The sequence below is a fragment of the Macaca nemestrina genome, chromosome 14 (assembly GCF_043159975.1).
Source record: "Macaca nemestrina isolate mMacNem1 chromosome 14, mMacNem.hap1, whole genome shotgun sequence".
Lineage (NCBI taxonomy): Eukaryota > Metazoa > Chordata > Mammalia > Primates > Cercopithecidae > Macaca > Macaca nemestrina.
The window spans coordinates 71,069,224-71,090,815 of record NC_092138.1 but is presented as its reverse complement, the minus strand read 5'-3'; the positions used below and the strand labels follow the sequence as shown (position 1 = coordinate 71,090,815).

Here is a 21,592-nt window from a genome sequence, read left to right as displayed (position 1 = left end):
TATTTTGCTGGCTAGCAGTAAAAGTATGTTCAACAAATAGGTAAGGAATACTAATACAAATATTCCAACAACGTTTCATGAGAACATAGGTCAGGTCATGAACGTCACAAGCTCATGAATGGACATTTTAAATTGTTTTGTAGTTGTGGCAGTCACTGCTAACGCCTACCTTTGATCTATTCTCTCCTTCTTACTTAGTAAGAGAACTCCAATTTTGTTCAGGGAAACAAGGTACCCAACTAAATAACATATATTTCTCGGCCTCCCTCAATCTGTGTTCATATGTAGGTACTGTCCCTTTCTCCTTCATTCTTCCTCTTTTTTTTCCCTTGACTGGAGAGCAAACCTGTTGCCTAAAGTTGCAGCAGCCAAAAGATGACACGGCACAAAGACCAGGAGCAAGACAGTAAGATGGAAGAATCATGAAATCACCATACCTCCTGTGGATCTCCTCTTTCCAGACTTACCATTACAGAAAATAATGTATATAAATGAATACATTTTTTAAAAAGCCCTTATCATACAAGCCACCACTGGTCACACCACTGATACATGCAGTTAAACATAATTCCCAATAGAATGACTGTGTGTAAATTTAATAAGATAAATATTTCTAAGCAATGGTCTTAAAAACTTTTGTGCTACATCAGAGACCATATGATAAGATTAATTTATCAAGAGACCCACGACTTGCTGGTGTTCTGACTCCTCACAATTTTTTTTTTTTTTTAAAGACAAGGTCTCACTCTGCTTCCCAGGCTGGAGTGCAGTGGTATGAACATGGCTCACTGCAACCTCTGCCTCCTGGCCTCAAGTGATTCTCCCACCTCAGTCTCCCAAGTAGCTGGGCCTCAGCCTTCTGAGTAGCTGGGGGCCACAGGCGTACACTGCCATGCCCAGCTAATTTTTGTATTTTTTGGAGAGACGGGGTCCACCATGTTGCCCAGACTGATCTTGAATTCTTGGGCTCAAGCCATCTGCCCACCTCAGCCTCCCAAAGTGCTAGGATTACAGGCCTGAGCCACCACACCCAGCTGATTCCTAACAAATTTGAGAACAGAATCACTGCCTTAGCTTAAACCCAATACAGAAGGAATCTATTTTGGGATCATCTTCTGAATGTTCCTTCTTTTCAAGTATTCTGTACAGTACCAGGCATCAAGAGGACACTCTACTACCTGTCAATGATTATGATGATTATACACCTGCCTTCCTGAAACCAAAATGAAAATTCAGTAAAATGGATGAGCCATTACTAAGGCCCTCAAAAATCAATTCTCCAAAGAGAAATGTTTTACACAAAGAAACACTCATAAGAGTTGCTCAAAACAAAATATTTTGCTCTTGTTTTAAATCTGTCCCACAATTCTCAAAATGTACAACTTGTCTCGAGAATTTCATTAACATTTCAAAGCTCAGAAACAATACACACTAGTGGCAGAAACTCTGCTTTCTATGAACCTGAGCTGCCCAAATTCCCAACTTCTGGCATTAACAACTAGGTTCAGGCTCTGACTCAAAATGAGATCCAGCAGCCTTCCAGAATGATACGACTTTTCTACCACCCTTCCACTAAAAAGAAGGTAGTTCTGGGGATCTTATGAGTTAGCTAACACTCATGGAGAGCCAAAAGGAAATAAACTTCATTAGATGTTACAATAGAAATCAGGGTTTCTCAATCTAGGCACCAGTGACATTTGGAACCAGATAATTCTTTGTTGTAGGGAATATCCTGTACACTGGAGGTTGTTTAGCAACAGCCCTGACCTCTGCCCACTAGATGCCAGTAGGACCACACCAGCTCTGACAACCAAAATTGTCTCACCACGTCCTGGGACGGGGGGGTGGGGGGTCGAGGGGGAGGGGCAAAATTATCCCCAGTTGAAAACTACAGTAAAGGGAAAGCAAAGACTTTTCATCTAATTCTCTGACACAATCACTATAAGGAAAACTAGTCAAATAATCGGCAGTCTCAAAAGATCTCAACACACTGCCACAGCTATTCTCCATTTCAATAGAGGGACTTAAATATATTGATTCCAAGTTTATGTTAAATCCCCCTCCTTTAATAGCACCTTAACCTCCAGCAGGCCTCACTTCCTCCTCCTTCCTATAGCAACTCTTCTTCTTCAAGACCAAAGCAACCTCAGTTCCAATGGCTTTTTTCTTAAGTCCTCCAATCCTTTTCAAGACCTTTCTAGAACAGTTGATACTTCTGGCCTCCCCTTGTAACCAAACAGTCTTCATTATCCCCTCAATTTTCTGACCTCTTTTAATTTACCCACTCCTTTTTCCTTCTCCTATTGCCCAATCTGTGTCAATAACACTCTTAGAACGTATCTCCAACTTAATCAACTCTCCAGATTAACCAAAGTGTAGCATTCTCTATAAAACCTACAGAACAATGCCTATGGCACAATGAATTCTCAAGGCTACTAGACCCTCTCTAGAACATCCATGAGCACTTTAGCTCCAACCAGGGTAGCTGTTCTTGTGCTTCAAGAGTCAGTTACCCAGCCTATGTAGTTGTTACTACAATTATGTGATTTCAACATTTCATATGAGTGAAAATAAATTACTTCTATGAAAACTAAATTGAAAGACTTGAATAAGGTGAGCTACTTTTTTAAAAAACCTACAGTTGCACTTAGAATTCTGCATCCACAGGTCTTTAGCTTCCTTTTTAAAGGGATTAAAACTGCAATTTGTAATCAATGCATTATACAAGTGGTTTGTTCAAGAAAGAGGAGGCCGGGCGCGGTGGCTCACGCCTGTAATCCCAGCACTTTGGGAGGCCGAGGTGGGTAGATCGCGAGGTCAGGAGTTCAAGACCAGCCTGGCCAACATGATGAAACCCCGTCTCTACTAAAAATACAAAAATTAGCTGGGCACGGTGGCACGTGCCTGTAATCCCAGCTACTCGGGAGGCTGAGGCAGGAGAATTGCTTGAACTGGGGCCTGGGAGGCAGAGGTAGCAGTGAGTGAGACTGTGCCACTGCACTCCAGCCTGGGATACAGAGCAAAGAGGAAACCATTCTCAAAGAAAAAGTATGGGCCCTCCTTCAAAATATTTAATAAATATGTATATGTTAAAATAAAACGTTACATGCATTTATGAATCATTTTTGTGACTCCCTACTTTAAATAACTTCCCCAATTAACCAAATAACTACCAAATTATTGTGGGACCAAGACAAAAGGATCCCTACTGTATAGTAAATGTTCTGCCTTCAACCATCCCATGTGTCATCTCATTTTGTTCATTCTCTGGCAGTATTCACATTCACACCCACCACTTCGAGTCTTCAAACCTAGTTTTCCCAACCATATCAAAGCCATGTCATCTGTTTTTGCTAGTGCTATTTCCAGTCTTCAGAGCATTGCTGGGGAAAGTCCTATAAATTAATGTTCCCTAAGGCCTTATTAACATGTAGAAAACTTTAGTTATCTCTAGTGGATTCTGTATTGACTCCCCACAGAACATGTTCAAACTTTTCACTTTGTCCTTTAAAAAAAATTTTCATGAGTTTATACTGACTGTCTAGATGTCAGTAGTATTTGGAGAAATCTGCCCTTTTTCAGAAAAGCAAACCAATCCAATCTGACAGGACCCTGCTGGATGGTTTCACTCCCAGAACAAGCCCAGTTTGTTCTTGAACCTGTACCCACCTGCCTACAAAACAATTCCATGATCTCTCTACTGAAAATAGCAGAAACATTTAAAATATTAAAATATTTAAAATACTGCACACCAGGAAATAGTATGGTACAACTATGGAATATTATAAAGCTATTTAAAGATGTATATTATATAATACGGAAATAAGCTTATGAATGTTAAAGTGAAAATGCAGACCACAAAACTATACACATAGACTATGATTTTATATGAAAAACCTGCCAGGAACTGTGATGCAGGCTTTTAGTCCCAGCTACTTTGGAGGCTGAAGCAGAAAGACCAGGAGTTGAAGATCAGCCAGGACAACATAGTGAAACTCATTTCAAACACACACACACACACACACACACACACACACACACACACACCCATACATATAAGATAATCCAGCCAGGAATAAACAAAACCGGTAACAGTAACCTGTTACAGCAGTTGAACAATGAGTGATTGCTCCCCTTTTCAATTTTCTATATTGGTTATTATTTAACGGGGAAAAAAAAGAAAGAAAACCTCAATGTGATTTCAAAGACAACCCCAGAGACAGTTTGCTACACCACACGCAAAGCGTAAGTTTCAAGATCAGGAAGGGCCAAGTTCACGTGGTAGTCCTCCTTTTAGAATAATACTTTCCCTTGATATTGTAATGATTAGATAATGTATGCAAAGGCAATCATGCCTAGAACAAGTAGTTATACAACAAAGATTCACTTTTTTTCTTTTCCCAGATATGACTTCAACTCCCAACCAATCTAAGGGGCACCTCTAATGACACAAATCACTGAGAATACATTTCAGGGTATAAAATCAAGCAATAGATTTAGCAATTGTTGACTTCAAGTCCAAGAAAATCAGAAGAATTAGAAATTAAATCCTCTTCAACTTGTTTACTAATCACATTAGTTATCTTCTAGTATAAAGATATGAGGAGGAAAAATAAACTTTACCTAATATTATATGATACAAAACCAAAAGCAGTTTACATTAATATTAAAAAGCATCAACTGCAGAGATAGCTAAAACTTCTCTAAGCTATACTTAATGAAAGAAATTTCACATATGCCACACAATCATCTGACTCTGATATTTTTCATTCCATTTTGCATACTACTGCCAACTACCCTGTTAAACCACACTTTGCTCCTGTCAATCCTCCACCCCCACTCCTGCAATCTTCCCCCGCTGCCTACTTTAATTCTAAATGCCTGTATCAGGACTCTCCAGGCAAGGTGACAGGGAGAACAACTACTGCAAGATCAGATGGAAGAAAAGGCCTGGGTCCAAAGTTGAGTGTTTAAGGCCCCCAGGGTCTTTCCAGGCCTCGCCAGTCCTAGCCAAAGATGTCATGGTTGTGACATTCTCTCCCTCACGGATGTTTCTGATCTCTGGGGTTCTGACACTAGCTTGGCAAACCATAACCTGAATCTGTTATGGTGCAGTTATTAAAATTAATGATGAAAAATCTCTATATTTCCTGACATGACACATTTAAAGGCAGACTTTTTAAAATATATGTAACACAAACTTTTTTAATGCCTATTTTAAAAATCTGGAAGGTACACTCACCAAAATAGGAACCACAGTTATCTCTTGGTAGAATTTAAACCTTCTTCATTATTCTGTATTTTTCTGAATTGAGTTTTACAACAAATTTGTATGATTTTTAAAATCAGATAAAGCAATTACATGCTACAGTATATAAGAACCTTGAAAATTATGCAGGCAGGGTGCAGTGCCTCGTGCCTGTAATCCCAACACTTTGGGAGGCCAAGGCAGGAAGATTGCTTCAGCCCAGGAGTTCGAGATCAGTCTGGGCAACATGGTGAAAGCCCCATGCAAAAATTCCCCGGGCATGGTGGCGCATGCCTGTAGTCTCAGCTACTGGCAGACTGAGATAGGAGAATCACTTGAGCCGGAGGTCAAGGCTGCAGTGAGCTGTGATTGCACCACCACACTCCAGCCTGGGAACAGAGATCTTGTCTCCAAAAAAAAGAAAAAGGAAAAGAAAATATTATGTTAAAAGAAAGAGGTCAGGCGCAAAAGGCTACACGTTGTATTATTCTATTTATATGAAACATCCAAAATAAATAAATCCACAGAGAAAGTCTCTATGTGGTTACCAGGGGATGGGGGCGGGGAGTAGTGGGACTGACTGTTAAAAGGTAGAAACTTTCTGGGGTGATAGAAATATTCTATAATCAGATGGTAGACAGTGATGATCATTGTACAATACAGTAAATGTACGAAAACCACTGAATTATATACTTTAACATGCTGAATTTTACATTATGAAAATTATCTCAATAAAAAATAAAAATTTTTAAATCATATAAATCATGCTAAATTTTGGAAAAATCAAAATAAAAAAATTATAAACAGGCATTATAATATGCTTTTTAAGAGGCACACCCTGGCATCAGACCACCTTGTTCAGCATCCCGGCTCTACCACTTATCACAGTTGTGTGAGCTTAGTAATTTACCACTTGTGCCTCCATTTCTTCATCTACAAAATGGGGACAATAACAGTACCTATCTCAAAATTCTGATGGAGGATTAAAGGTATAGAAAGCACTCAGAGCAAAATAATAATACACATCATAAGTACTCTATTAAGTGTAAGCCACCATTGTTTTTTATTAGCACCAGTTCTGGAGAAGGCATAGAAAAATGAGCACTCAAACAAACTGTGGAAGTACACAGTGGCACGATCTCTCATGTGTCCATATGTATTGCCATTTTAATTGTCTTTATCCTTTTATCCAACATTTCCAGGAAATTATAACAGATACAAAAGAAAAACATATAAAAACCCATGTCCAAGATTGTTAAAGTCAGCATTTTCTGTAAAACCAAAGTGGAAAACAACCTCAGTGCCCATCTTTTGGGAATTAAATTATTGACATAATACTATACAGACATTGGTAGAAACACACGTAGTGATATGAAAAGACAACAAGACCTATTGTGGAAAAACACACACACACATTGTAAAACCATACACACAGTTTTACTCCCATTATTTTGAAACATATACCTGCTTACATATATACGATTTTGCAGGTATATTCAATACATTTCCTTCATTAAACTATTTTTTAAATCAATAATCCAAACACAAGAACCCTGTCCTCTGGTTCTATTTCTAACCACTATCCCTTAGTGTCTCCAACACTAAGTACAATAGGAGGTAGCCAGAACCCAGGAAAATCACCCACAAAGACAAAAATCTATACAACAACTTGCATACTGGCACTGAAAAACCTGGTATTAATGATTTTAAAAAGAGAATTTTTTAAAGACTTCACAAAATTCTGGTGCATTAGAAAGAGTTCCACACTTCGGGTTCCACTTATTTGATTAAGTAAAAGTAACTATATGATCTTGGCCAAGTGCTAAATCTGAGAATCCCAGTTTCTCAGAATTTAAAAAAAAAAAAAAAAAAGAGTATAATAGTCCCTTATAGGATTCCAATGGTTATAAGAGATCCTTACAAAAGAACACTGCAAACTATGAAGAAGACTGACTGTTACTCTTTGGCTGAAACCACCAAAAACAAACTTAAAAAGACACTACCATAACCAGAAACCCTGACAAATTTTGTTGTAAAACACTGAATAATTTTTTTAAAAAAAACTAGGTCTAAATAAATGGGAATTTGGATGTTCTTATGGTATAAGCTTGAAGTAAACAATGGTAAACACAAGTGTACCACCTAGAAAACACCTCAAACCACTTTAGAGAGAGAAGGAGGCTGGGCACAGTGGCTCAAGCCTGTAATCCCAGCACTGTGGGAAACCAAGGCAGGCGGATCACCTGAGGCCAGGGATTCGAGACCAGCCTAGCAAACATAGTGAAACCCTGTCTCTACTAAAAATACAAAAGAAAATTAGCCAGATGTGGTGACAGGCACCTGTAATTCCAGCTACTCAGGTGGCTGAAGCACAAGAATTGCCTGAACCCGGGAGGCAGAGGTGCCACTGTACTCCAACCTGGGCGACAGAGTGAGACCCTGTCTCAAAAAATACTAATAAATAAAAATTAAATTTAAAAAAATAATAAAATAAAGAGAAGGAAAAAAGCTATAGAAAACAAATATAGGACACTAAAAGATTGAGCTGACTTGTGAACAATAAAGAATCATCAACTGGGCTATAAACAACAGAATTGACACAGCAGTATCAGCAGTTTAGTTTCACGTGCAAAACAATATTAAATGAAAGCTGACAAGGCAAAAATAAACTGAACTTAAAAATCCCTAGCCAGGCACAGTGGCTCATGCCTATACTTTGAGAGGCTGAGGCAAGAGTATCACGTGAGCCCAGGAGTTCAAGAACAGCCTAGGCAACACAGGGAGACTCCGTAACTACAAAAGATAACTTTAAAAAATTAGCTGGACGTGGTGGTACATGACTGTGGTCTCAGCTACTCAGGAGGCTGAGGTAGGAGGATCAATTGAGCCTGGGAGGTCAAGACTGCAGTGAGCCATCATGCCACTGCACGTCAGCCTTGACAACAGAGAGACACCCTGTCTCAAAAAATAAAAATAAAATATCCCAAAAGGAGATCTGACCTCTGAACAACAGTGGCTCCAGTATCAACAGAAAATGCAAAGCAAAACAACATGAATATTTTTTTTAAAGTTCAGGCCAGGCGCTGTGGCTCACGCCTGTAATCCCAGCACTTTGGGAGGCTGAGGCAGGCTGATCACCTGAGGTCAGGGGTTCAAGACCAGCCTGGCCAACATAGTGAAACCCCATCTCTACTGAAAATACAAAATTAGCTGGGCATGGTGGCATGCGCCTGTAATCCCAGCTACTCAGGAGGCTGAGGCAGGAGAATCATTTGAACCCAGGATGCAGAGGCTGCAGTCAGCCGAGATCACGTCATTGTACTCCAGCCTGGGAAAAAAGAGTGAAACTCTGTTTCAAAAACAAAACAAAAAAAAAAGTTCAAAATCTTTCTGATGAAAAATGAAATAATTTAGCATAAACACTGAGATTAAAGAAGAGAATGGCAATTATCACAGATTTCCTCCTCATATTTTTCCATATTTCTCAAATTTTCTACACAGACTATATACTGCTTTTATAACAAAGAAAAAAAGGTGTGGGCTTTTCCCTTTTTTAATCCCTGGAAAAGACAGACTCAATATCTGCACAAAAATGAGAGAAATTGAGCTGTGGTTGAAAATATAATAACCTGCCAAAGTCTTTAAAGGTACAAGAATATGTTAAGAACTTTTAGAACCTTAAATGACTTCTGAAAAAAATGACAAAGCTACTGAGCCATGGAAAATAAATGATACTTTTTAAAAATAAATGAATTTGAATAGTAGCAAAAGATTTATAATAAATTAAGTCACCTAATAAAAGCATATAAGGAGAGAATTTTAAGATTTAAGCATAGAATTTCCAAGTACATGAGAAGTATGCCAAGCTCCTAAGAAGCCAATAACATAATAATATGAATAAAGAAAAGAGTTAAAACAAGCTTTCTAACAATGTAAAAAATGAAGGGGGATAAATGGGTTGAAGTTATCTCCCAATCCAGCTTAAAAGAAACTGAGAATTTAAATTCCATTAAAGAAACCACATATATAGGGAAAATGAAGGATAACAAATAGGAACTTAAATGAAGATGGTTAGTTATAACAAAAAAGACAACAAAGGTTGGTGAGGATGTGGAAAATGGAATGTTCACACACAGCTGATGAAAATGTAAAATGCTGCAACCATTTACAGCAGTTTGGCAAATCTTCAAAATGTTAAACATAGAGTTACCACTTGACCTAGCAATTCCACTCCTAGGTGGAATATATACACCCAAGAGATATGAAACCACGTGTTTACACAAAAGCTTGTACATGAATATCCATGGTGGCATTATTCATAATAGTCAAAAAGTAAAAACAACAAAAATGTCTATCAAGAGATGAATGGATGTTAAATGGATAAACAAAATGTGGTATTATTATGAATTATATATTCAAATATATATTGAAATATTATTCAGTCACAAAAAGGAATGAAATTCTGATACATCCTACAACATGGATCAACCTTAAAAACATCATGCTAAGTGAAAGAAGCCAATTATAAAAGGTCATATTGTATGATTCCATTTATATGAAATATCCAGAATAGACAAATCTACAGCAAAAGATAGTAAATCCTGGCCAGGGTTGGTGGCTTACGCCTGTAATCCCAACATTTGGGGAGGCCGAGACAGGCAGATCACCTGAGGTCAGGAGTTTGAGACGAACTTGGCCTGGCCAACATGGTGAAATCTTGTCTCTATTAAAAATACAAAATTAGCCAGGCACGGTGACAGGCATCTGAATCTCATGCTGAGGCACAAGAATCTCTTGAACTGGGGAGGCGGAGGTTGCAGTGAGCCAAGATTGCATCACTGTACTCCAGCCTGGACAATAGAGACTCTGTTTAAAAAAAAAAAAAAAAACATAGTAGGTCAGTGGTTGCCTAGGGCCGGATGAGGAGAGGTGGGGACTGGGGAGTGACTGCTAAAGAATGTCAAGTTCCTTGGCCAGGCTCGGTGGTTCACGCCTGTAATCCCAACACTTTGGGAGGCTGAAGCAGGCAGATCACCTGAGGTCAGAAGTTCAAGACCAGCTGGGCAACATAGCAAAACCCCGTCTCTACTAAAAATAAAAAAATTAGCTGGGCATGGTGGCAGGCGCTTGTAATCCCAGCTACTCGAGAGGCTGAGGCAGGGAGAATCGCTTGAACCCGGGAGGCAGAGGTTGCAGTGAGCCAAGATCACGCCATTGCATTCCAGCCTGGGCAACAGAGAGAGACTCCGTCTCAAAAAAAAAAAAAAAAAAAAGTAAAGTTCCTTTTGAGGGAGATGAAAATGTTCCACAACCTTGTGACTATAGTCAAAAACACTGGATTGTGCACTTTAGAAAAAAGATGATGATGGAGGGGCACAGATATCAATTACTTAATTTAATGTAAATGAGTTGAAAGAAACTGAAAGCAGAATGATCTATAACTCTATTGGGAGACAAATCCCAACACTTAAAAACTAAAATATAAACACAAATCCAGAAAAGGTCGGGTCCTATGATAACTTTAGGAGATACTTGAAATCTACTCTATACAAAGGTAAAAAGTACAACAAATTATGATACAAGATAATGTTCAATGTATATGCCTTACATAGAATAACAAAAATATAAGAAAAACTGAAAAACTGTGAAAAATAAACCTATCATTATAAGCGGAAGTTTTACTATTTAATTAAGAGGAGATGACAAAACAAAAAATGTAAAGTATGGAACTAATATAAAACATAAATTAACCCTCTCCCCTTGGTAGGGGCCAACTTGACAGAGCCAAGTTCAGGGGGAAAAAAAAAAAAAAAGACAGATAGACAGATGATAGAGAAAAAATAGATACAGAAAGAGAGATTTAAGGCAAATGTGGTAAAATCTGAATTGGGGAATCTGGGTATACTATTACATTTTTCTAAGTTTGAAATTATATAAAAATAAACTTAAGTAAAACTAATAGTTAATATAACATGGAGACTGAGAAGTCAAGGAAATAACTCTTCTGGATATGAGTCTTTCACAAAATTTGTTTTCATACTAGGATACAAAGATACACCTTGTTTGTTTGTTTGTTTGTTTGTTTTCTGAGACGTTGTTTCTCTCTTGTTGCCCAGGCTGGAATGGAATGGTGTGATCTTGGCTGACTACAACCTCCACTTCCCAGGTTCCTGTGATTCTCCTGCCTCAGCATCCTGAGTAGCTGGGATTACAGACATGCGCCACCATGTCCGGCTAATTTTTGTATTTTTAGTCGAGACTGGTTTTTGTCATGTTGGCCAGGCCGGTCTCCAACTCCTGACCTCAGGTGATCCACCCACCTCGGCCTCCCAAAGTGCTGGGATTACAGGCATGAGCCGCCGCGCCTGGCCACACCTAGTTTTAATATGAAAACCCAGAGATTCCATATAACACATTCTTGGCCCATAATGCAAAATCATGAAACAATACATCTGTAACATATATAAACTCATGTGTTTCACAATGATGAGAGAAATTTTATCATAAATATCAATGGAGTTAAAGAAACATCATGATCTATATCCACCTAAAGAATTTAGAAAGAGAGAAAAGGGAAAGTTTAAGGGATAAAATTAATAAAAGAAAAAATAGACATAAAAACATCAGATAGTGTTTCAAGGACAATGGTATAATCAGAGATAGCAGGGTAGGTTTCAAATACAAAGAAGGAGGAAATGGATTCAAGGAAAGAGTTAAAAAGAAGAACAATACAGTGGAAGTTACAAGGAGTACAGGCAGGAGAGGAGTTCAGACCAGAAGAACTACGCACTGGAGAAATACAGTCTCCCATCCAACCGTGTAATTATGAATAATAGGAATGAGGGAATATATACCAATTTTGACTCTCCTCCAGACAGGCTCTCCATCTCAAAGAGCATCACAATTCACTCCACCATCTATAGGAGGAGATCCAGAAGGTTAGGCAGAAAAAGATCAATAAAAGAGGCTGGCTGGTTGAGAACTGGGCAAAGTAAAGAGCTCATGCCTCACTAGACAGCACTGACTGACTTCGCAATGTGGAAATAAAGGCCCAATGTTGACAGTGCCTCCAAGTTTAGAAGAGAATGCAGGCCAGAAGTGATGGCTCATGCCTGTAATCTCAGCACTTTGGGAGGCCAAGGCGGGCAAATCACTTGAGGTCAGGAGTTCAAGACCAGCCTGGCCAACATGGCGAAAACCCGTCTCTACTAAAAATTCAAAAATTAGCCAGGTGTGGTGGTGTGCACCTGTAATCCCAGCTACTCTGCAGGTTGAGGCAGGAGAATCGCTTGAACATGGGAGGTGGAGGTTGCAGTGAGCCAAGATCGAGCCATTACACTCCAGCCTGGGCAACAGAGCAAGATTCTGTCAAAGAAGAAGAAGAAGAGGAAGAGGAAGAAGGAAGAAGGAAGAAGAAGAGTAGGCAGAAAAATAGACTGTCAAGTGAAACCTCCAGATTTTTAATGGCTAAGAACCAATGTAACTTTTTAAAGAAACTGTGCAGACTAGGCTGAGTGCAGTGGCTCATGCCTATAATTCCAGCACTTTGGGAGGCCGAGGCAGGCAGATCATGAGGTCAAGAGATCTAAACCATCCTGGCCAACATGGTGAAACCCTGTCTCTACTAAAAATACAAAAATCAGCTGGGTGTGGTGGCACACACCTGTGGTCCCAACGACTCAGGAGGCTGAGGCAGGAGAATCGCTTGAACCTGGGAGGTGGAGGTTGCAGTGAGTGGAGATCACACCAACGCACTCCAGCCTGGCAACAGAGCTAGACTCCCTCTCAAAAAACAACAACAATTAAAACAAACAAAAAACCTGTGCAGGTTAAACAAGTCCTCTCAATTCTTCCAATTTCTACTGTTATCTTTCATCGTACCCCCAGTCTCCTCCCTTCTCCATTCCATCTTCACCAATTTCAGACTTTGCTTTCTAAAACCACAATGTCACTCAAACCCTTTAAAAGCTTCTTGATGTCTTTGAACCAAATGCCAAACCTGCAGATGGGCCTTGAAGACCTTAATGTGGTGGCATAATCTCCTGCCTTAATCCCCGCAACTTAGTATTTCGAAAAGACTCCCTTCACTTTTCCACCTTTGTGCCTTTCCTAAAGCTATTCCTTCAGCCTAGAATACCCTTTTTAAGAGGTATTCTATGTTCATTCATCTATGTTCAGCTTCTATGTTCATTCAGCCATTAATCTATTCCACTAATAAATATGTAATGGGCATCTAACTTTGTACCAGACACCAATCTGGGCACTGTCACTACAGCGGTAAATAAAACAGACAAAAATCTCTGCCTTCACAGAGCTACATACAGACAGAAAACAAGTAAAATATACAGTACGTCACACAGGAAAAGGTGTTCTGGAGCAAGGAAAAGCATGAAGGAAGGTTACGGTGTGAGAAAGACATTGTGGATGGAGGGTGGAGAAGGCTGTAATTTAAGGCACCACTGAAGGTGACATTAGAGCAAACACCTGTAGGAACTGGGACAAGAAGATTCCAAGCCAAAGGAACATCAACAGCAAAGGCCTCAGGCAAAAGTGTGTCTGATGTTTCCAGGTGATGTTCTCTCCCCATACAGCCCAGCTCAAGTGCCACTTACTCCAGGAAACCAGTTTTGATTACTACAAATCAGAAATTATTCATTCCCATGACACCGTATCTGTATCTTCCTTAGGCCACCTTGTATAGTGGAAATCCTCTTTTCAAACATATACAAGAGTGATCATTGATCTATTAATCAAAAAAGTCAGTTAAGGCAGAAACCATTTAAAATAATACCTATTTTAGCCATTTTAGTCTTAAATACATAATTATACATTCATTTCCCAATGTACCACCAAGACCTTTTTTTTGAGTATAAGTCTGTCAATGGCAGTTCCCCACTTCCTTGGATAAATCACACCCATAATCCATTAGAACTACAATGTCCGTTTTCCTTTCCTTTAAGTAGAACAGGGGCTTAAAAATACTTGCAATGTTTTCTGCGAAATCCTTCCAAAAGTTACAGGGTTTCTCCATTCTGTTTCAGTTGTCTTGACCATAATTTAATTCATTCAGGGCAATTCTTTCAGCTTCTTGTCTTTATCAAGTCTTTTCAAAGCATTCCGTAAAAACAGCTTTTTGTAATCTTTATTTCATTGATTTGAGTAATATTTATTAAATTATACTCATAATTACCACTCGTATCAATAAGTTTGAAAACAAATACAACTGACTCTTGCTTAGTAAGCAGAAAAATCAAATGATACACAAACGACGAGAGCTAACTTAGCATTTGAGCATCTGTGTGCCTGCTGTGGGAATTGATTAGTATGATTTACTAAGGGAATGATTACTCCAAGATGCCAAAATCAAGCCCAGCAAAGGATCTGAATAGATATTTCTCCAAAGAAGATATACAGATAGCCAATATATTCATTAAAATATGCTTAATATCAATAGTCATTAGGAAAATATAAATAAAAAGGACATTGATACAGAACTTCACACCCACTAGGATAGCCAAAATCAGACAGACAATAGCAAGTGTTGGAGAAGATGTTGGAGAAATTAGAATCTTCAAACATTGCTGGTAGAAATATAAAATGGTGCAGCCACTTTGGAAAACCATTTGCTAATTCCTCAAAACGTGAAACACAGAGTTACCATATGACCAAGCAATTCCACTCCTAGATACATACACAACAGAACTGAAAACATGTGTCCACACAAAAACTTGTCCATGAATGCAACAGCAGCATTATCCATAGCAACCAAAAAGTAAAAACAACTCAAATACCCATCAGTAGAGAAATGGATATGCAAAATGTGGTTTATCCATACAATGACTATCATTTGGCCATAAAAAGGAATGAAGTTCTGATACACACTACAACATAGATGAACACTGAAAACATTATGCTAAGGGAAAGAAGCCAGACACAAAAGAACACACCTCATATGACTCCATTTGCATGCATATCTAGAATAGGCAAATCCATAGAGACAGAAAGTAGATTAATAGTAACCAGGGACAGGGGACATGAGGAATGTGGAATGACTGTTAATAGGTATGGGGTTGCTTTTTGGGATGACGAAAACTTTCTGGAATTACAGAGTGGTGACAGTTGTAAAATTTTGTGAATCCATACAAATCCACTTAACTGTACACCTTTTGAAAATCCTATCTTGTTCGTGCTCAATAAATGCTTATTGATGGGGAATGTGGGGGGTAAGCAAGCCCAGATGTGGTAAAAAGAAACTTCCACTGTATATATCTGTAAAAGGCTAACCACCTCTGTAAGATTATAAGGCCCTTGAAAGCAGGGAATCCTTCTCATATATTACCCTTAACAGCCAGTATATTAGATTACACTATGCAGTATTCAATCAAGGTTTGCTAAATTAATTATTATCCATCCACATTTTACACACCAGGGATCTAGAAGAAAAAAGCCCTGCCTGAGATTCCCCATTAATCAGAAAAACTCACTTTTTATTCCCAAGAATCCTGAATTGACATAAATAAGGCATGTCTCATAATCTGCCATTTATATCACCCATTAATACCATTCCTACCACCATATAACAATCCAGAGGACCCACTTCTAGTTAAAACCCATTTCAAATTCTCCACCTTATATCTATCACCAAATGCCACTAACTGATCTCTCAATATGTTCTTCTACCTCTTTAACCATATTCCCTAAACTAGAAATGCCCCACATGGTTAGCCTCATTTGTTCTTCTCAAATACCCTAGAGCCAAAAAGGACTATCATCATCTTCATGTTACAAATGGAAAACAAAAAAAAGTCAGTCTAAGGTTACCTGGTCTCCTGAATTCAAGTTTATCTTTCTTCACATATATCATGTATTTCCAAGCTTTTTTTCTCTTTGGATAACTAGGAACTTTCTGGTAAGTTAGCTTTTTAAAAAAGCATAAATAAAAAAGATATAATATCAAAGTTTTCCTTTTAATCACAGTAAGTCTAAAGTCCAGAATGAGTGGAGAACTGGGGCAAGATGACAACAAAAAAACTCTTGTTCCAGCCTGAGCATCATGGCGAAGCCCTGTCTCTACTAAAAATACAAAAAATTAGCCAAGTGTGCTGGCATGCACCTGTAGTCCCAACTACTCAGGAGGCTGAGAATCACCTGAGCCCAAAAAGTTGCAGCCTGCAGTAAGCTAAGATTGCGCCACTACACGCCAGCCTGGGCAACAGGAATAAGACCCTGTCTCAAACAAACAAACAAAAAAGTCTTGAGAACAAGAAGAGATAAACCAAAGGCCCACTGCTTAGGGAAGATGCAATATCAAGAGACGACAGGGCCAATTCCCTATGCTTCATCTTCATCAAGGAACATGATCTTCAAGCTAGGGAGGTCAGAAATCTGATAAAAGGAAATCAACTTCTAAGGTAAGTGGCACGGATAGGGGACAGTAACAGAATACAGAGCTACTTCAAAAGAATATGCTCTCTGATCCAAACCACTCACACTCCATGATACTGAAAAAACTTTTACATCTGCCTTAAAAACTACCACTAATTATCTAAGCTACCTTGACAAGGTGCCAGAAGACCAGAAATAAAATAAATAAAAATAAACACATCCTCAAATTTGAAAAAAAGGGGAAATGCAGGCCGGGCGCAGTGGCTCATCCATGTAATCCTAGCAGTTTGGAAGGCCGAGGTAGGCGGATTGCCTGAGCTCAGGAGTTCAAGACCAGAATGGGCAACATAGTGAAACCCTGTCTCTACTAAAATACAAACAATTAGCTGGGCGTGGTGGCGTGCGCCTGTAGTCCCAGCTACTCAGGAGGCTGAGGCAGGAGAATTGCTTGAACCTGGGAGGCAGAGGTTACAGTGAGCCAAGATCATAACACTGCACTCCAGCCTGGGCAACAGAGCAAGACTCTGTCTCAAAAAAAAAAAAAAAAGGCAGAATGCAGATCCAGAAAAACATCTATGGGTAAACCTGCCATGTAACTGCTGAAAAATTCCAAAATGGATAAATAAGTTTTCGAATACAGTAAAATAAGAAAGACACCATCAGCTCTTTATTAAGGCAGGCTATACAACATGTGCTTTTTATTTAACAGGATTACTAAAATGGAAAAAGGGAGGATGACAGGATGATACATATACATAACAATCTAACAAGACAATCTGAAAGAATCTTTTAAATAATAGGCTAGTGAACAAAATGGGAAAATGTTGAACAGCAGAAGCTCGAAAATCTGTTAAATTCAACTAACAGGATGCATAGCTAGTTGAACATGTGGTTGACTAATGTAACAACATCAACCAAGTTGGTAGAAAGTCTCCAGTAGTATGTCGCAGGGTTCCACCCTTTTTCACAATCTAGACAACTTCTATTAGTTTAATGAAGCCATAGAACTGCTCTTCACGTTTGCAAGTGAAAAAAACCTGTCAGTGACCCAACACACACAACCTGACCGAATCAGCTCCAGAAAGGTTACAGTAGGCTGAAATGATGGTCCAAAACCAAAAATGAATATCTACAGGGAATCGAGGGCTGCATTTAGTTTTAAAACTGAAATAGGCCAGGCGCATTGGCTCACACCTGTAATCCCAACACTTTGGGAGGCTGAGGTGGGTGGATCACTTGAGGTCAGGAGTTCAAGATCAGCCTGGTCAACATGGTGAAACCCCATCCCTACCAAAAATACAAAAAAAAATTAGCCGGGCGTGGTGGTGGAGCGTGCGCCTGTAGTCCCAGGTACTCAGGAGGCTGAGGCAGGAGAATCACTTGAACCCAGGAGCCAGAGGTTGCAGTCGGCCAGGATCACGCCACTGCACTCTAACCTGGGTGACAGAGTGAGACTCTGTCTCAAAAAAAAAAAAAAAACCTGACTAAGCAAACTTCAGTTTGTGTGGGGATACCTAGATAATAAAAGCTACTAAAAAATACTATGCACAATTTCGAGCTGCATTAATGGATGTGTGTGTCCAGACTGTATTACTATGGTTCTCAAATTTAGCAACTAAAAAAAAATTTTTTCCATATGAATTGTTCCCAAATCTTCATCCTAAAAAGTTACAAGAATCTACAAGTATCATTTAGTTAAAACTCTAGCTTTAGACCCATTTATTCAAGTAAATCTTACTGCTAGGAAACATTTTATTTGATCAGCTTAATTTATTGACATTTATATCAGTGATAAATATGCTTAAAAGAACACTCAGATATTACTAAATCCAAGTCTCTTTTTTAAAAAGAAAGGAAACTAAGAGAAATTAAGTAACTTGCCCCAAATTACACAGCTGCTTAACAAGGGCCATGACCCCTAGATCAGTCCCCTTTTTCCCACACCACGTGGCACCCACCCCTCCTCTTCAATGCAGAGTACCCCAGGGTGACTGACTGAGCCCCAGGCTTCACACACACCACACAAAAACACAGGTTCACTTCTCGGGCCCCGGGACTTTCCCTGCCCATACTCCAGGTCACTCCAAACCCCTACATTCCATCTCAGAACTCAAACACACACACACACACACAGTCGCTCTGCATCGCCAACCCACATCCTCAAGGGTATCCAACCCTCTATTTCTTTTATTTCCTTTCTTAAAACTTGAACTATGCAAGTTAGAAAGCATACACAAAAACATCCCATCAACATACATTATATTTTCCTAAGAACAAATTAGCTTATCAAAAACAAATACCCGGGACACATTACTGGAAAAATATTAACATGGTGTGATCACTTACAAGATTGATAATTAATATTTGTTACATAAAAAGGCACTCTAATATACAACTGGTTTTTATTCTTAAAGTGTGATTATGTAATGAAGCATTACCCCATATCCCGTTCAACATCAGAAAAATAAAGGAAAAGTTTTTTCACGGATGGAAATGTTTTTAATGGACATGCTATTGTTTACTGTGCTCAAAACTGCCCTTCCCCTCATAAAACATTACCATATGAAAATTATTAAAAGATGTAAGGCCTTCAAACCTAAACAGCAGGCCAAAGGCTCGCTTCATTTAGGGTAGCATAAGCATCTGCGCTGAGCTCCTCTTGCTCCTTCCTCACTCTTCCAGAAATAATGCCCCTTCAAGAGCCCAAAGGTACAAAGGTTGCCCGGCAGATTCCCAGTGGCCTTATGTTCCTCCTTCCTCCCCCTACTCCGCCTTGGTTTAAAGAAGACAAGAGAAGGCACCAGAATTGATAAAAGGGCAAGTTAGCAAGGATGTGGCTTATGATCACCAGCTAGGCCAGCTCCAAGAAGATCCCCCCCAATCAAAAAATGAGACCTGAATGCCTGTCTTTGCCCCAGGGCCATAACCCTTGAGCGCCTCTGGGACCCCTTTAGAAATGAAGAGGGAACTTTACTGCTGGGACCCTCTCCCCAGTGTTATCCATTAAAGCCCCAGCAAGCTCTTTGTTTCCAACAGCTGTGTGGGGGCAATCGGCCTTGGAGAGAGGGGAGAGGTCACTCCCTTGCTCCCGCTGCTGCCAATATCCAGGCTCTCCCGCAAAACACACACACACAGGCACGGCATCTTCCCTGGGACCCAATTCTCTCTTTCCACACCACTTTAATAACCCAGGTTTACACCTTGCTACACAAGGGCATTCCCTGAGACCTAATTTCCTCTTTCTACACCCAAACCCTACACAGGATTTGTAGGGTGATGACTCCCAAGCCCCCTCCCCTTTGAAAAAACACAAATGGGGTTCGCTACAGGACACCCATCCCTCCTCTTCAATGCATACCCCAGGGTGACTGAGCCCCAGGTTTCACACACACACAACACACAAAAACACAGGGTCACTTCCCGGGCCCTGGGACTTTCCCTGCTCTTATCCACAGAGCCGAGGTCACTCGAAGCCCCCAGATCCCATCTCAGAACCCAAAGAACACACACCCGCGCGCGCGCGCACACACACACACACACACACACACACACAGACGGTCACTCTGCATCGCCAACCCGCGTCCTCAAGGCAACCGGTTCCCTTTATCCACACGACCCCCACCCCCGAGACCCCAGTACCTTAAGGAAGAACCTCCCCAGCACATCAGCACATGGTCACTTCCCTGCCCTCACCCCGCCCAGCCCCTCGCCGTCTCCCACCCACCGCACTCCGCACACACACAGATCCCTGCCTGGGGCCGCCCTCCCTCCCCTGAGCCTTCACAACACAAACACGCGCTCCCGCGAGCACACCCACGACCACACCAGGAGCCCCTGCTGGCCGCTCAGCCTCGCCGGCCCCGGCCCCACCGCCTCCTCACACGCCGGGCCGCCCTCGCCCAGCCACTCGACACACTCGGACGCACCCACGGCCACTCCCATCCCCAGCGCCGGTCCCCAAGCCACACCGCACGCTCGCGCCCTGCCCTCCGCCCTCGCTCACCCTCGGGCCCAGCTCCCTGGGACCCCCACGACGGGGTCTTTCCCAGCCCGGCCGACCGCCGGGGATCAGGAGGGAGGCGGCAACGGAGGGGTGGGGAGACCTAGGGCCGGCTCCGACCGGTCCTACCTGAGCAGTTGATGCTCTTGCCTTTGCCGCCGGGACAGTCCCCGCCGCCGCCGCCGCCGCCACCACCCGGGGGCTGGTTGGACGCTCGGCTCCCGGGCAGAGAGAAGGCGAAGAGCAGAAGCACCGACGTGTAGCAGCAGAAGGCGAGGGGAGGCGCGGCAGGCAGCCGGAGCGGCGCCTCAGCGGCCGCGGCGCCCATGGCTGGCGCCCCTGGACGGCGGGAAGCGCAGGGAGCCGCAGGCCGGGGGCATCCAGCCGCGCGCCCAGAGCCCCGCCGCTGCCTCGGCGCCTCCTAGCAGCCGCGCCGCTGAGCCGTGGAGCAGCCCCTCAGCATCCCCGCCCCACCCGCAGCACCCGCCAGGCCCGGGCCCGCGGCGCTCGGGACGGAGTCGGTGGGTCCGGGCGCGTGCGAGGGTCGCGGGCGCGCGAGGGTGCGCGCGAGGGTGCGAGCCGGCGTGAGGGAGACCGCGGCGAGGGGAGCGAGCAGGCGCTAGCGCGGCGGGCGGGGGTCGCGGGCCGGAGGCAGGCCCAGCCCCTCGCTTGCCTCCTCGCCTTCCCTTTGTGTCCGTGGCCGTTGCCACCGCGTCACAAAGACCCCGGCCCGCCCGGTGAGGGGCGCGTGACGGAGCCGCCGGCGGGAGGGGTGGCTGCGACCCCGCCCCGCGCACACCCCCAGCTCCCGCGCCGAGGGCTCCGCCCCCGGCCGCGGCCGGCGCCGCCTCCAGGGGAGCTATTGTTCCTGCGGCAGGGCAGGGGCGCGGGGGACGGGGTTGCGGCCACCCCTCGGCGGTAGGCAGCACCGTAATAGACTTGTTTGCTGCCCTTTGTGA

At 41.9% G+C, this 21,592-nt stretch overlaps 1 protein-coding gene across 3 annotated transcripts in view; it reads right to left on the bottom strand.

Moving 5' to 3' along the window:
* Nucleotides 1-20,985, bottom strand: part of LOC105480973 (transmembrane protein with EGF like and two follistatin like domains 1) — a 99,635-nt gene extending 78,650 nt beyond the window's left edge. For 2 of the 3 annotated variants that reach the window (XM_071078081.1, XM_011740203.3), the window contains exon 1: nucleotides 20,763-20,985. In XM_071078081.1, coding sequence (XP_070934182.1) covers nucleotides 20,763-20,961 — 199 coding nt within the window. In that variant the 5' untranslated portion in view covers nucleotides 20,962-20,985. The remainder of the gene's footprint in view (nucleotides 1-20,762) is intronic. The other variant, XM_011740204.3, reaches the window with a different exon arrangement.
* Nucleotides 20,986-21,592: the final 607 nt, after the last annotated feature.